Genomic DNA, 16,353 nt, shown 5'->3' on the forward strand with positions numbered 1-16,353 from the left:
ATCATGGCGGCCATTTATATATGTTCTGTGTGTATCTGTTTATTCATTTTTCTCTTCATTTCCTTGACTTACACGCGCTGCAATTACAGTTTCCTTGTATGTGCTGCCGTCTGATGGGCCTTTAAGTATAGCGTTGGTATCTACTGCAGGTAGTCTCCAGTTATTCCTAAATAAAAGGAACCAGGTCCACCATATTATTCCTTCTGCATCTAAATACCTCCCGTGCCCTATAGAGGGTCCAGTCTCAGAATCGGCACAGGCATAAGTACTTGTTATCCTTTCACCAGAATCGCAAGCAGTAACAACACAAACAAGTCTGAGAGTGACCAGGAAGATAACGACGATGTTAATGATAATGATTGGTCCTACGGATCGGAGAAGAAAGGTGCGTTTAATGCGTCTGGAGGTAACTAATCTGCGATGAGCCTAAATTCCTGCTTGGTTACTGTTTTGTGATTGTTCCATCAGGACTAAACCTTTTCCTCTTATCTCTCCTCTTCTTCCTATTTCTTTTCATTATGGCTCCTCTTTATTTGCTTTTATCTCTGGTTCCCCCGTTGTTTCTCTACCCCATCTTTTTCCCTCCCCTCTCTTTCCTACTTGTCTCTCCTGCACTTTTAGCAAAGAAGAGAAAATCCGAGAAGGTAAGTCATTTTACATCTGTTAATGGAATGGGCTTTATTCACCCGCACCGTCTCTGGCCCTTCCATTCCTTCGTTATTTAAAGGGTTCATTGTCTTGCACACTATCCACATTATAATATTGTGACTAGTTTAGTTTGTATTTTATTAGAAATTTCTTAAAATAATAATAATTATTGGTACTTAAAAGGTTCACCTTAGCTGCATCAGCGCTTGCCAACCCTCCCCTAGATTCTTGGACTCAATTTGCCGGCACCCCATTAGGCTGGCAGAGTCATTCCACCCCTCCATCACCTTGTTCCATGTCCTGGGATTTGAAGAGGCGCTTATTTCGAGAGAATCCCACCATGGAAAGAGGAGGGGACTTTGAGTCTCAGGATCCATCACTTCAACATGGAACAATGCGCGGGAGGTTTTGCTTCAATGACTAGACAAATAGAAGAGAATTCGATTTAAAGGGATGGTTCACCTTTAAGTTACCTTTTGTATGTTAAAGAATAGCCAATTCTAAGCAACTTTTCAACTGGCCTTTATCTTCTGACCTTTTCCAGCTTTCAAGTGGGGGTCACTGACCCCATCTACAAGCAAATGCTCTGCAAAGGTGGTCATACACAGAGAGATGGGCAAACTAGCAGATCTCTCCCCGATATGCCCACTTTAAGGTGGGCAATTTTGGGCTGATCCGATCGTGGGCCCTGGGGCCCAACGATCGGATCACAATGAAAGGAATATGGGCGGTTAAATCGCGGGACCGCATCAACAGGTGAAGTCCGCGATTCAACTGTTTTTTTTTTTTTTTGCCCTGCCCATGTCCGACTTTTGGCCAGATATCGATCGGGAAACCCCTTCGGTGGGCCAATAAGCTGCCGTGAAAACGTTCATTTCCCACTCTGAACATACTGAGCTGATGCTCCCCTCTGTTATTCGTGTGCATTGTATGTTCTTGGTAATTACGTACTTTACATTCTGTTTCAGAACCCAAATTCACCTCGCAGGTCAAAGCCCCTAAAACACAAAAACGGTGAGTGATACTGGACAACTTCGCTCCAGTTTACAAACAAGGGGTCGGCTGTTCCCACAACTCCTGTCCTGTGTGTAAATATGGTTGGATGTTGCGTTCGGTCTTTATGTTGAAGGTTTTCTGACGCCATGTTGCATTCTATCTTTTACAGGAGATCTCTCCATGAACTCTGACCAACTGAAGGTAAGGCACTTGCTGTGGCTATAGAAGAGCCGAAGGAGGGAAGAGACTGGGTCTTGCCCCTTTTCTTTTTCACCCCTATTTTTGGACCCTTCAGATCCATTTCAGATAGAGACATTCTATACTGGTTGCTTGTAGTATTATTATTATTATTATAAAATATTCTAATTTGGGAGCATGGTAAAATAGAAGAAGGCTATTGGTGGTACTCCTAGTGGTAAAACTATTCGGCCTGTTAGTAGCAGACTGAGTAGCGCTACAGGTTCGACACAGATTTCAGTAAATCGCAGACATGTTGTCCTATGTTTTAAACAACCTTCATTACTGTAGCCCAGTGCCTGAAAACTGCCAGACATCACTGGTACAGGTGGATTTGGCCTGAAAAAACATCATTAAAGGAGAAGGATAACTACCAAAGCAGTTTATTGCCAATAGATTAGCCACAATAGTGCAAGCTATAGCACTATATTCTGCAGACTGCTTTACCATACCTGAGTAAACAGCTCTAGAAACTGTTTCTTTAGGATAGCAGCTGCCATATTAGCTTGGTGTGACATCACTTCCTGCCTGAGTCTCTCCCTGCGCACTCATAGTTCTGGGCTCAGATTACAGCAGGGAGGAGGAGAGAGGAGCAAACTGAGCATGCTCAAGCCCTAGCCCTGGAGGTTTAAGCTGAAAACAGGAAGTCTGATACAGAAGCCCATGAGTACACAATAGAAGGAAAGAAATGTGCTGTTTCTATTGACAGAGGACTCGGAGCAGCATTACTTTGAGGGTTTACTGGTGTATTTATATAGACCTTTCTGATAAAGCTCACTTACTTTTAGCCTTTCCTTCTCCTTTAATATCGGCAATGGCATCCTGGCCACTTCTCTGGCGAAACAGCCTCAAGCGACACTGAAGTTGGCCATAGACACACAGATCCTATCGTACGAATAGAGGATTCGTACGATTTTCGGATCGTGTATGGCGTGTGCCGACATCTTTCGTCCGGCGGAGATCGGTCGTTTGGTCAGGTTTGATTTTGACCCGACCGATCCCGCCGGAACCCAGGGCACATCGTAATCGGATCGTTCGGCCATGCGGCCGAACAATCAGGTTACACCCGATATAGCCATGTTTGTTAATGGCATATCGGGGAAAGATCCGCTCGTTTGGCGATGTTGCCAAACGAGCAGATCTTTGCATCTATGGCCACCTTAAGCTAAACCTTGCCCAAACTCCACTGTGTCTCTGGGCAATTGGCTACAAGCTTCCTTATCACTTCTCACTGGCGTCCTGCTGTGTTATAATCCCATTACAAAAATACTTAGTTCTGGCACTATCCACATCAGAAAGAACACTGAGGGGGTTATTTATCAAAACCCGGTTCATTATTTTCTGAAATTTACTCCGACCAAATCCACACGGGTTATTTCCTGTTATTTATCAATACATTTTCCTGAATAATTCCTGTTTGGGGAAAAAATGGTGAAAAACGTCCGAAAATTTTAACGGAATATTTGTCATGGGAAAAAATTATTTTTCAAAATGAATCAGTTAATAGTGCTACTCCAGCAGGATTCTGCACTGAAATCCATTTCTCAAAAGAGCAAACAGATTTTTTATTTTCAATTTTGAAATCTGACATGGGGTTAGACATATTGTCAATTTCCCAGCTGCCCCAAGTCATGTGCAAAGAGAAACCAGTGCCGGCACCAGTTTGCATAAAGTATATGTGTTTAATGACTCTATATATGTATATGATATGTGTTGCCCCTGTCTGCACTGCTGCTAACGTTTCTTTCCCTTTTCAGTATAATAACAGTTCAGGGATTAGTTATGAAAACCTTGGCCCAGATGAGCTTCAGACACTTCTAACCACGGTAAGGATCCTGCAGCCGCAGAACAACAATGTAACTTGAATACTAGAAATCAGAGACGTTCTAGTCCCAGGGGCATAACTACAGAGGAAGCAGACCCTGTGGCTGCAGGGGGTTCCCCAGAGGTATAGGGGGTCCCATGAGGCCCTAATAATGAACAGTTTCCACAAATATTGGTAAAAAAGGACAACCTCCAGATATGTTGGGGAGGCCCTAAAACAAATTCGCTGTGGGGCCCAATAACATCTAGTTAAGCAACTTTCTAGTTCAATTTAATTAGTGCATCAATGTGTTAATGGAACCAAGGGGGGAGGGCTGACATAGTTTTTGGTATGTAGAGTGGCTAGAACTTGGCATTAGGGATATGTTCAGATGCTGCCGGAAAGGGGAGAGTATCACTCTGTGCCTTTGTTTACAAGGTGTATATCAGATATAGCTGTACATTATAGGACTTACAGTTCAGTGGCATCCAATGGGAATGCTGTTTATGTTTCACCTGTTCTACTCTTTCCCCAGCAATGCGGGGTTATATCGGAGCACACTAAGAAGATGTGTACCAGGTCAGTCTTCCCAGAGATGGTGGGGGGTATATTCTATTGCTACCGCTGAGTTCTGCTCATGAACCAAAGCCATCCAAGAAGGGGTCGGATGGTGTTTAGCAAGTGAGGGAATGCAGGGATATGGGAGATAGCTCATAGTACAAGTTGATCCAGGGACTGGTCCCATTGCCATTTTGGATTCAGGAAGGAATTTTTTCTCCTCTGAGCAAATTGGAGAGACTTCAGATTGGGTTTATTGCCTTCCTCTGGATCAACTGTCAGTTAGGCAGGTTAAAAAAAGAGTTAAAAGGTTGAACTTTTTTTTCAACCTAACTTACTATGTATATCCTCATCTGGAGGTTCTAACCGCTCACTGTTTTCCCCCAGGTCACATCGTTGCCCCCAGCACACCGATGACCAGCGCCGATCAGTGAGGGTCTATCTGCTGGGCTCCTCTGCGTAAGTGACAACATTATTTATTTCTATTATGAGCACGGACAACAGGAAGCGTAGCAGTATAATCCCTTCATAGGACTGTACTGGGCAGGGACACTTCCTTGATTCAAGATGACCGTTGTAGAGTTCCCTCCGGCATAGAATCACTAGGACTGGACTGAATGAGGGTCCTTCCTTGATTCAAGATGACCGTTGTAGAGTAGAGTTCCCTCCAGCATAGAATCACTAGGACTGGACTGAATGAGGGTCCTTCCTTGATTCAAGATGACCGTTCTAGAGTAGAGTTCCCTCCGGCATAGAATCACTAGGACTGGACTGAATGAGGGTCCTTCATCCTTCTCCATTTCGGATCCTTTATGTTTAGCAGCCTTTTCCCCTTCATGAAACTGGAGCCAGCTTGCTCCTAGCCCGTACCTATAGGACTGCACAGGGCAAGGAACACACAACCTGTTTCTAAGCAGATGGTGCTCTCCCCTGCCTCCCTACCAGCTCTCTTCCCGAGGCTGACGGCAGTTTGGACAACGACAGCTTTGATGTGGTGGAGGGACAAGTGCTGATGAGTCGGCTTCAGTGGGACGGATCCTCTGACATTTCTCCTTCTGATTCTGCGTCCTCCAAAGCCAGTAAGAGACCCACGAGGCAGGGGGGAGGATATGTTGTAATTATTGCAACTATAATTATTTGTGGTCCGTGTTATAAATGAGCAATATAAAGCTCCTGCACCCACCTGTAAGGCCCATGTCATCGATACTGTTTCTGTTTTAACCCGCCATCATGCTTTCAATGTGTATTCGCCTCTGCTCATGTGTGTGCTTTTCCTTCCTCTCCCCCTGTACCCTCCGCTGCCCCAGGTACAAATAACTCCGACACTCGCAAACCTAAGAAAAAGAAGCCGAGTCACGTCAGCCTGGCCAGTGGGGGCGGCACGAGCAAGAAGAAGAAACCGAAACCTCCTGCCCCTCTGACACCAGGATTGTACAGCGACCACAACTGAACACAGTGGACCAAGCCGCGCTTGTATGTCGGACCCGGTGCCTGTTTACCGATATATTTATATATCCGGTGGAGACAAAAAATGGGCCTAAATAATAAACCCTTGAATGTGAATGTTATCAGGTCTGGTAAGAACTACGATTAAAAAGAGGATCCAAAATATACCTCGCCCGATGCGGTTTATTCCTTTCCGCAATACTGGACCCAGTTTTGCCGTATTTACTGTCTCTTTCTGTCCTACTTGACTGTGCCGGGTACAAAGAGCATATTTTCTATAAATATATATGATCTTATGATGTCCTCTACTGTGTCAAGAGGGTGCTGCTTCCTCTACTGACAATGGATATTGCCATCTGGAGACGACTTTTTCGACAGAACTGAGGTGTTCACTTCCTGAAAATGGGACTCTGATAAACGAGCCACCAGGAAGTTGCAGGACCCCTTCTCAGTAACATGAACATAGGCATGATGTGCGCTGCTTCTGGTTTCCTTTCTGTTGCACAACATATGGGTGCAGGTCGCCTGCAGTACCTTCGGCAGCAAATGGATCAACAGATGTTGCACGTTTAACAAATTCATACTTGGTATTTCATCTTCATCAGGCACAGATGTACTTAATCTTACAGAACGAGGCAAAAGATAAATCCTATCGGACCTTAGGGTGATGATTTTTTTTTTTTTTAAAGAGCCAGAAACACCAAAAAGGGAAAAAGCCTTTGTATATATATTCAAATAATCCTGTCTGTCCAGTATCTGTAATGAAATCTGCAACAGTCCTGATTTTGTTTTTGTATCATGAATTTTGATTTTCTTAATAAGGTATGTTTTGATTTTGTGGGAGGTCTTTGCTAAAATGATGGAATTCATGCGGATCTGGCCATTCAGGATCCTGGAGACTTTGGCAGCTGCCATTTTTGTTTGTGCCTGTGATTTTTCTAGGGGGGTTGCTGTGGGAAAGCATCATGGACTGTAGGGTGTCTGATCAGGACCTGTTTCAACTCAAATTCTCATAGTCCCTCAACAAAGGGAGTTTCAGGATTGGACACGCCCGGCATTTTTTTTTTTTATTACATGGCCCAGAATCATATGGTTTTAAAGCTTTTTCTTTTTGATGTTGCTGGTCCTTTTTAAAAAAAAAAATAGGAGCAAAGTGACCGAACGACTGTGCCCTTTTAGTAAATGTTTCATGGAGACAAGCAGGCCCGGACACAATATTGTAGCCAGTGAACTCATGTCTGGGTGAATCCCATGGAGGAGGCTAGTGACCAAAAAAATAAATACAATTCCTATCGGATCAAAGGTTGTTCTGGACAGGGCTCCCACTTTCCTCTGGTCACTTTACTCCCTAACAGGGCTGGCCCTGCGTCCTCGCATTATGAACTGTGTAAACTGATTTGGAATGTTATAATCAGGGTCTTCACTAACGTGTCCTTTTCCTTCTTGATATAGGGGAATAAAATCTTTAAAAAAATTGCCAATATGCATCTGTACATTGTGTGTGGAATAAAGCCTGTGCTGGTAAGGAACCTGCTTGTGGTTTCGTTTCTTTCAACCCTCATCGGCCCATGGATGTGGCCCTCCCTAAACCTAGGGCCAGACCATGTGGATTCTCTGCAAGCAGAAAATCTGCCCCCGCTTCTCTGTGCACAGGGCAGATTTATTAAGGGTCGAATAGTAAATTTAAAATTTTTTATTTTTTTGTGTGTCAAAATTCACACATCGAATTTTGATCCCCCAATTCGAATGTAAGCTTTATCACATCTCGGCCATGCAAACCGTTCTAATTCGAATATACGCCACGTAAAACCTGCTGAGTTAATTTACAAGTCAATGGCAGAGGTCTGTTGAACCATTTGAATATGTTAATTGCCTTCCTGACATTCAAGTTTTATTATTTTTCAATTCACATAAATTTGAAATTCGACATTTGATAAATCTGGCCAAAAAATGTTTCATTTTGGTGCCAAAATCCACCACGTCTGCACTCGAGCGGAGACGATGGTTCTGGGTGCAGGCAGAGCGGGGGAGCAGATTCTGGGCTTGTGTTGAAATCTGTAATTGGCCCCCATACACAGCAGCTTATTGGCCAGTGTGTGCGGCCATCTGACGGGCTTTCCTGATCGATATCTGACCGAAAGTTGGCCAGATGTTAAAATCCTGTTGCATCTGTGCGTTTATGATGTCCCACGATCCGACCACCCGTATCGACTGCATTATGATCCAATTGTTGGGCCCTAGGGCCACGATCAGATCAGCTCGATATCGCCCAATTCAATGTGGGCATATCGGGGAGAGATCTGCTTGTTTGGCGCTACGTCTATGGCCACCTTACAGCCTGGCCTGCCCTTATCAGGCTGACGTTTGACCAGATCTCAATTGGGGTGCAGCCCTTCCCCCAACAAGTTTCCCTTGGCCCCAACACTATGATCCGATTGTAGGCCTTAGAGCCAATCCATACAGTGATCTTGTCTGAGCCAGCGTTCAGTAGCAGAATCAGGTAAAGGTTGGTGGATTAGGCAACAGTAAACAGGCTTGCCCTTCCCTTTCTATTTACATTTCTTGTATGGACTTGGAATTTAAACTGATTAAATTACCATAGCAACCAAAAAGCTTTGGCTGGTGAAATCCCAATGTCAGATAAATAGCAGAGAGCCTGAAAAAGATAAGGAGCGATAAAAATGAAGTCGCACAGTAGATATTTTTTGTTTCTGGGGGGGGGCAGTGACCCTGACAACCAGTTAATATTTTCATTTGGAGGATGGAAAGAGGCAGAATAGCAAGGGTCTCTTTATAGATGCCCTAATTCGCACATCTGAGTTATGCGGATGTGGGGGTGCCTTCATGCCTCTCGCTACCCACCCCTCATCACTGGAAATGCTATTTTCATGGGGGAAGAGCAGGTCTTTCTGCTCCCTTAGTGCAAAGTGCAGGGCAAGGTTCAAAAGTGCAAAAACAACCTGATAGTTTGCATGTTTTTTTTTTTATCCTTTTCCTGTACGTCATAAATAATGTACTGGGGCTGATCTATTAACACAGCACACCAGAGCGTTTATCCGTAGAGACCAATCAGCCACCAGCTTTACATTTTTGCTGAAAGCAAGTCAGTTATTGCGGATAATGGCAGCGATGCAATTTAGCACCCATCTTAACAAGTAAAACCCATTTAAACCTTCCACGTCTGCTTTAGAAATCTTACGACGCCCAGCTGCCAGCAACTTTTCCCAGCATCCTCAGCTGGAAGCTGTTGCTCGCATCTGTTTTGCTGTTACAATCAGGCTTGTGAATCAGAAGTCCGGTTCACCGAGAAGCAAGATTACTTTATTCATTTAGAAACACCCACACTGTAGATCCCCCTTAGAGGACAGTAAAAGCTTTTATTTCCTTTTGAAACACAGATACTATTGGATACGGAGAGTCATCCCGAGGGCAGGGATAAACTTCTCCTTTTCAAACCAGAATAGTCGACGACAATGTTCAGCCCAAAGGATGCAGCAATTATACAACCCTGTGGAAAAGTCTGCAAGATATACAGATCCCGATGCTTCGCCAAGAAAGCATTGCTGGGCAAACGTCTCTTTTTCTATTGTGCAAACGTAGAGGCAAGGGGCAAGTCTTCCATTCTAGTAGCCTCTTTGGATGGCAATGCCAAGGCTAATGCTGAGTAGGGATGACGCATCAGATGGGCCTGCATCAAGACTGACGCAACTGCCATCCCCGCGTCTAGATGAACTCCTTCGCATATAGTTCCTGGATGAGTCAGTACAATCCCAACCCATCGGAATATCCCCTGCCTAAACCTGTGTATGACCAGGCCCATTTGGTTCCTCGTTTCTGTCCATGCTTAGTGACTTCCGTAGCCTCCCAACGGGTATACTGGTTTCTCAACTTTTTACGGAAAAGCGAAATGTGTCAGTTTTTCTCATCCCTAGCACTGAGCTTTGGTCGTGGCCGATGGATCCCTTAGTACCGAATGGAAGAAGTCCATTTTAGACATAACTGGACACAACATTTTACACTTTAAACCCACCCGCCCCCGTCACTTAAACGGCTTTGGTGCACCCAGACAAGATTCCGTGCTCTCCTACAATCAAACATTTTTTAACGGTCGAACGTGCTGTACATCTGCACTTGGATATCTACACTCTCTTTATATTTATTAGAACCCCCCGAAATCAGCTTGCCATGAAATTAAGGCATGTTATATTCTCAAAAGCGATACCAAAATACAGAATTATGTCGATTATAGGATTCCCTGACAATCTCTGCGGTGGCTGTTGGGTAATTGATGCTGATCTTCAGTCAGGTCATAAACTATTTCGTGATCTCTAACCTATCCGTTTTTAGCCAGTTTGGCTAAAATGCTTAATAAATCCTGCCGTGGGTGCTCTGATAATCTCTGGAACATACTGTGCAAACAGGATTCTTATTGAGAAACCATCTCTATTTATTCAATCTAAATTTCTGTGGGGGGGGGGGGGTACGGGTTGATCATAGGATTAGTTTATCCAAATCAGTGTCAGAGAACCCTGCGATATAAGACCACAAATTATTGGTTAGCTGAAGCAGCATACATCTTTTTCAGCAATACACCAGACCTATGTTTCGGCATCCACAACCCTTCCCTTATAGCTCATGCTTCTCCGTCTCTTATCGTCCGTACATGCCAAAGACCAAAAAACTGAAAAATACAGTAACTCCGACCAATGAGACAGTTGCAGGCGCAGTAAAGAACTGGCGGTAATTGATTCGGAAGTACCAGATTAATGCTAACATGACCACAAAGACAGGGATCATCAGGTTCCCAATAGGGGGCGTGAGGCCGGTGTGCTCTTGGGAGCTGCCTCCGGACTCTGGGCTTGAAGAGGAGGCTGGGGTGGTGGCTTGAGAGCGGTGGCAGTGGATAACACAGTTGTCTGTGATATGAAGCGAGCACAGGGTCTGCGAAGAGTCGCGGAGGAGCTGTCCCTGGAAAATCAGCTTCATTTGTTGCTCTTGGCCGGGGAAGTGTTTGCTGTTGCACCAGGGTGGGGTCACATGAGTTACAGAAGGCAGAAGAATAAGATGAAGAAATGCAGGAGAGAAAGAGAGAGAGAACAAGGGAGTTGTTAGATACAGTAAAAATAATTGGCTCATCCCTACTACCAAAGCATGATAACCAAGTCAAGTTGTTACAAATCCACCAATGGAGCAGACCTAAGAGTCTATATAAATAAAACCTATGGCCAATGACTTGCAATGCCTACTACAGTTATATTTTGGATTCAGGCCAAACCCAATCCGAATTTGCATATACAAATTAGGGGTGTTAAGGGGAAAACTTTATACTTCCTTGTTTTGTGACAAAAAGGCACACAATTTCCCTACCCACCCTAATTTGCATATTAGGATTCGGTTCGGCCAGGCAGAAGGATTCGGGCGAATCCAAATCCTGCTGAAAAAGGCAGAATCCTGGATTCGGTGCATCCCTATAAAATAATGAAAGGAAGTGTTTGATAGGAGGCTGGAAGCTTTAGGTGTGTGTGTGTCACCTGCAGCTATTGCTGAATACACCTGACATGTGCCTGCTGTCAGGCTCGAAGTTGTTGTTCAACTGGTTACACAATTAGCTTTGCTTACTAGGCCAAAATTCCACAGGGGGGGGGGGCTTAGCCTGACCGGATACACAGTGATAAGCCTTAAACTGGCCGTATGTGCTGAATAATGCTCAGCCCGATTTGGCCACCCACACACTGGGCCAATGAGCAGACCATAGACACACAATGAACGAGGACTGTATCAATGTGTGAATACGGCCCTAGCTCAGTGGGATTTTCCAACCTGATGGGTCTCCTACATGGGCCAATAAGCTGCTCTGCCACCTTAGCTGTAACTTCTATCCGTTATCTGTAATGGCGCATTCCCTCGTCTGCCCCCCACATCTCACCTTTTTAACATCCCGATGGTGTCGTTAGGCCTGACCATAGCCACCTCCTCTGTTTCATTCAGGAACTTCAGCCTGACTGTCATGAGTCCTTCTTCAGGCTGAGTCTGCTCCTGATTCACCTCTTCTTTTGCAAGTGGCTTAGTCTCTTCTTGCTCTATCTTCCTACCCACAACTAGAGGCTTCTCTGCCTGTTTATCCTCCTCCTGTGCCACATCCCGCTCTGTGCCCTCCTCCTCTCCCAGGGACCCCACAGCCTGGCTGCGCTTGGGCACCCCCTGAATATCCAGCATCTGGTCCAGGTTAGCACTTTCACTGCCAGCCTCCTGCTCTCCGCCAGGATCCTGCTCTCCTTCTTCTGGTTTCTCAGCTTGGGCTTCCACGGGCCGCTGTGGTTCGGGATTGGCAGGTACCGGATTACTGAGTACCAGGAGAGGGTCCCTGCGCCCGGCCGGCATTAAGCTTCCTAAAAGGGGGTCAGTTCCCTCAGCGACGTAGGTAGAAAGCCATGCCAACATGATGGCCAGGAGTAGGGTGAACAGACCGACTGCCACTGTCACTTCATCTCCGAGGCCCTCGATCATGGTTGGCGGGGGCGACTCCATGCCCATTTCCTAGAGGAAAGACATGATTTTACATGAAAGGGGGTGAATTTCCCTCCTGGTCCTTCCTATATCTCATATGTAACGGCTGTGAGCACACTGGGCAAACGATATGTAACGGCCCTGGGTTGTTGTTATTGAACAGCGGCAGGAGGGCTGCAGGGCATGAAACCACACACACAAGAAGCCTCCTGTCTGAAAGGGCCCCAACATAAATCCACTGGGGCCCCTGACACGTTTCATTGGGGGCCCCTCTGTATTACATTGAACAATAAAAGACAAATTAGCCTTCAGAGTCCCAATACCTGACACTACAGAGACATGGGCATCAGCCTTGGGTCCCAAAGTGGCTCCTTTAATAGTTGGGGCCCCAAAGTGGCTCCTTTATTAGTTGGGGCCCCAAATGTCTCCTGTCAGGCCTTCCAGCCAATAGGAGAGCAGCCCCACACTGACTGAGACAAGCCTCTCATTATAGAACAGCACAGACACTGGAACCGATGGAATTTCCTGTCAGCTGCAACTAAATCGCATAAAGAACAGCCAACAGCGAGCAGACACATTCAGTCAGACTAGGGCTCAGTGTTCCTGTCACATAGAAACAGCGGCCAGTCCACGACACCAATTACAATGGAAGGCTCGGGTGAGATGATGTCACGGCTTCTATCTGACAGAACGAGGCTGAATATGACGTGACGTCAAGAACGTGTCACTTACCGGCCGGATCCCTCTTCGCCCAAAGCCGAGTTCACCTGGGCCCACCCGTATCTGGCAAGGATTGCGTCACCAGCTGCGCGCCCAGGGGAGGCGTGATCAATCGACGTCACTTTCCTTGGCCGGAAATAGGAAGCCGGAAGCGTTTTGCCGTTGCTAGTGAATGGAGTGGATGAGGGAATAGGGACCAGGGGACTAGGGGAAGAAGGGATAATGGGACATTCCAGTTAAAGGGGAACTCCACCCAAAAAAAGATCTATTGTCTTTAAACCAGTCAGTTCTCTGTGGCAGTTGTGTGAATGAGCTGCTTTCTGCTACATTGTGTCAGGAGTTAGAAGTGCAGAAAATATGAACAAACCAGGAAATAAAATAAAGGGATACAAAGATTTGGCAGAGCAGGATTTTTGTGACCACGCCCCCTAATTACAATTTTACAAAATGTATCAAGTTTGAAAACAATTCTGTGGTTTTTATGTGATATGACAGTTTTGCTAATGAAGGTGAATTGCCCTTTAAGTGGGGTTGCCACCGGGCCAGTATATTACTAGTCTAACCGGTAAAACACCTGCCAAGGCCGAGGCTGCTATTACAAATGTAATAATAATCCCCTTGGCCCTCGGCTGGAAACTTACCTTCAGGTTAACTGTTAGTATGTTAAAGAATGGCCGATTCTAAGCAACTTTTCCATTGGTCTTCATTATTTACTTTTTTATAGTTTATGAATTATTTGCCTTTTTCTCCTGACTCTTTCTAACTTTCAAAAGGGGGTCACTGACCCCCATCTAAAAACAAATGCTCTGTAAAGCTACAAATCTATAGTTATTGCTACTTTTTGTTACTCCTCTTTTTGTTCCGTCCCTCCCCTATTAATATTTCATATTCTCATTCAAATCAGTGCATGGTTGCTAAGGTAATTTGGACCCTAGCAACCAGACGGCTGACATTGCAAACTGGAGAGCTGCTGAATAAAAAGCATAAAAAGCACAAAAAGCACAAATAATAAAAAATGAAAACCAATTGCAAATTGTCTCAGAATATCCCTCTCTACATCATACTAAAACTTAACCCCTCTAACTTTTCTCCGTCTTCTGGCCACCTGCGATGTGACTCCACCCCCTTTTGTGGCCCGGCCCCTGCATCTCCGCCCCTTTAGGTCACAGGACGCCCTTTTTGTTCCCGTCCCCACCACTGGCCAGTAAAACATTTCTGAAAAGGTGGCAACCCCTGCTAGTGGCACACGTGAATATTCGGGGAGATTAGTTGCCCAGCGACAAACCTCCACTAATCTCCCCGAAATGCCTTCCCACCGGCAAGAATGTGAATCGTCAACAGGAAGTCATTCGAATTGCTTTGTTTTTTCCGAAGTCGCCCGAAGTCACCTGAATGCCACCCCGCTGGCAATTCACATTCTTGCCGACGGGAAGGCATTTTGGGCAGATTAGTTGCCTGAGGTCGATGAGATTTGTCTCTGGGCAATTAATCTTCCCATCTGCCACCACCCTTAATCAGTGGCGTAACTACCGGGGGAGCAGGGGGTGCAATTGGGCCAGGGCCCACACCCCCTCAGGGCCCCCCGGCAGCTCGTGCGCCACTGACTCCAGCGGAGATCCAGGCTGATTCCGGGCGTACGTAGGGGGGCCCGGCTGCACGTCCCCCCCCTCTAGTTACGTTACTGCCCTTAATAGTTACAATTGTTTCTTTGCTTATCTTACAAAAGTATCTAAGTGCACCGGCCACATAGTCTGAGTTCTCTGCCAAAAGCCAATTGAGTTTTAGAAACTTTGTACCTTTTTCCTGGCTGTTCAGTGCAGGAGATCAAAGAGAAAGTCAGGACATTTCAGCAACAATCCAGGAGTGCGGGCTGAGCTGTTAAAATCGGGACTGTCCCATGAAAAACGGGACGGTTGGGTGGTATGGGGGTGGTCAGGTGACGTGTGCCTGGACTGGAAAGTGCCGTTTACATTGGAATCGCTGCTGAGCCAGTGTGTGGGGAGTCCCTCAGCTTTTGTTCTAACAATAAATCTCTTATTCGTTTGATTTAAATGTGTGTGAGGTCGGTTTCAACCACCCTTCTCAATACACCCTTTAACGCTCATGTCATTTCCCGACACTAAACTCCTATCTGGATTCACCTGTTTGGCTGCTTGTCCTTTATTGGTGATGGCTAAACACAGAAGGAAAGGCAGGTTTACGTAAAACGGGGAATATAGAATTAACGACTTGGTATATTGTAATTCATTGAATCCACGTATAATATTAAAGCAGCGGTTCACCTTGAAGTTAACTTTTAGGGGTAGATTTGTCAAGCGTCGAAGTGAATTCGAGGGAATTTTCGAAGTAAAAAAATTCGAAAGTGATTTTTTGGATACTTCGACCATCGAATAGGATACTACGACTTCGAATTCGATTTGAAGTAAAAATAGTTCGAATATTCGACAATCGAAGTACTGTCTCTTTAAAAAAAACTTCAACTTCAATACTTCGCCAAATGAAACCTGCCGAAGTGCTATGTTAACCTATGGGGACCTTCTACAAGTCTTTACACATCGAATAAAAATCCTTTGATCGTACGCTAAAATCTTTAGAATCGCTCGATTTTTATTCGACCGCAGGATTGCCAAATTTGCAGATATTCGATATTCGAAGCTTTTTAAGTCGATGGTCGAATTTAGAAGTTTTTTGTAATTCGAAATTGGACCCTTGATAAATCTGGCCCTAAAAGTTAACTGAAAGGTGAACCACCCCTGGGTTATTGGAAGGAAAGAGGATGCGGGTGAATATACAGTACAGAACCAGGGCCGATGGACTTTATATAAGATAAAGGTAATGAGACAACCAAAGGGCAAAGTTTGTAATGGACAGAAGCTGTTCCTTTATATCAAATTGCAAACAATGATGTACATTTCACCTACACCCATATGAGCACAATTCCCCCTTAAAGGAGAACCAAACCCTTAATTATAAAAACCACTACGCTACATAGACCCACTCCCTGCTTCCCCCCAGCCTAGGGGTTACCTTTGATAAATGCCCCTAACTCTTTACTTACCTCTCTTTGCAGATTCAGCGGAGCTCACGGGCGCCATCTTCTTCTCTTCAGTCCTTTTCGGGAAGTAAGTGACGTATCGGCGCATACGCAGTTGGAGCACCCTTCGGGTTTTTGACAACTGTGCATGAGCCGAAATTGATAGAAATTGCCAAATCACCAGAAGAAGACCCAACGAGCTGGAAGATGGTGTCCGTGATGGTAGATGGTGTGGGGGGGAGGGTTTTTTTTATAATTAAGGGTTTGGTTCTCCTTTAAAAAAAATATGCATGTGTAAATATATATAAATATATATCTATATATCTATATATATATAAGCTTTTCAGTAGGGATGCACCAAATCCACTATTTTGGATTCGGCCAAACCCCCTAATCCTTCAGG

General features: G+C 45.1%; 2 protein-coding genes across 4 annotated transcripts in view; one reads left to right on the forward strand and one right to left on the reverse strand.

Moving 5' to 3' along the window:
* atxn7l3.L (ataxin 7-like 3 L homeolog) overlaps positions 1-7,218 on the forward strand; it is an 11,177-nt gene extending 3,959 nt beyond the window's left edge. For 2 of the 3 annotated variants that reach the window (XM_018234811.2, XM_018234812.2), the window contains exons 5-13: positions 288-406; positions 622-644; positions 1,617-1,662; positions 1,814-1,845; positions 3,639-3,707; positions 4,221-4,264; positions 4,631-4,702; positions 5,189-5,322; positions 5,551-7,218. In XM_018234811.2, the coding sequence (XP_018090300.1) occupies positions 288-406; positions 622-644; positions 1,617-1,662; positions 1,814-1,845; positions 3,639-3,707; positions 4,221-4,264; positions 4,631-4,702; positions 5,189-5,322; positions 5,551-5,693 (682 nt within the window). In that variant the 3' untranslated portion in view covers positions 5,694-7,218. The remainder of the gene's footprint in view (positions 1-287; positions 407-621; positions 645-1,616; positions 1,663-1,813; positions 1,846-3,638; positions 3,708-4,220; positions 4,265-4,630; positions 4,703-5,188; positions 5,323-5,550) is intronic. The other variant, XM_018234813.2, reaches the window with a different exon arrangement.
* A 1,828-nt stretch (positions 7,219-9,046) lies between these two features.
* Positions 9,047-13,074, reverse strand: tmub2.L (transmembrane and ubiquitin-like domain containing 2 L homeolog). The gene is made up of 3 exons (XM_018234815.2): positions 12,929-13,074; positions 11,616-12,226; positions 9,047-10,703 (listed from the first exon to the last, which is right to left on the reverse strand). The coding sequence occupies exons 2-3, from the start codon at positions 12,221-12,223 to the stop codon at positions 10,340-10,342; spliced, it is 972 nt and encodes a 323-aa protein (XP_018090304.1). The 5' UTR covers positions 12,224-12,226; positions 12,929-13,074; the 3' UTR covers positions 9,047-10,339.
* Positions 13,075-16,353: the final 3,279 nt, after the last annotated feature.

The sequence above is a fragment of the Xenopus laevis genome, chromosome 9_10L (assembly GCF_017654675.1).
Source record: "Xenopus laevis strain J_2021 chromosome 9_10L, Xenopus_laevis_v10.1, whole genome shotgun sequence".
Taxonomy (NCBI): Eukaryota; Metazoa; Chordata; class Amphibia; order Anura; family Pipidae; genus Xenopus; species Xenopus laevis.

Excerpts from the sequence above, each read along its gene's own strand:
- tmub2.L (XM_018234815.2), bottom strand. The coding sequence starts at position 12,223 with ATGGGCATGGAGTCGCCCCCGCCAACCATGATCGAGGGCCTCGGAGAT. Across the intron at positions 10,704-11,615 it reads ACCATCGGGATGTTAAAAAG|CAAACACTTCCCCGGCCAAG; the intron begins GTGAGATGTGGG and ends CTGGTGCAACAG.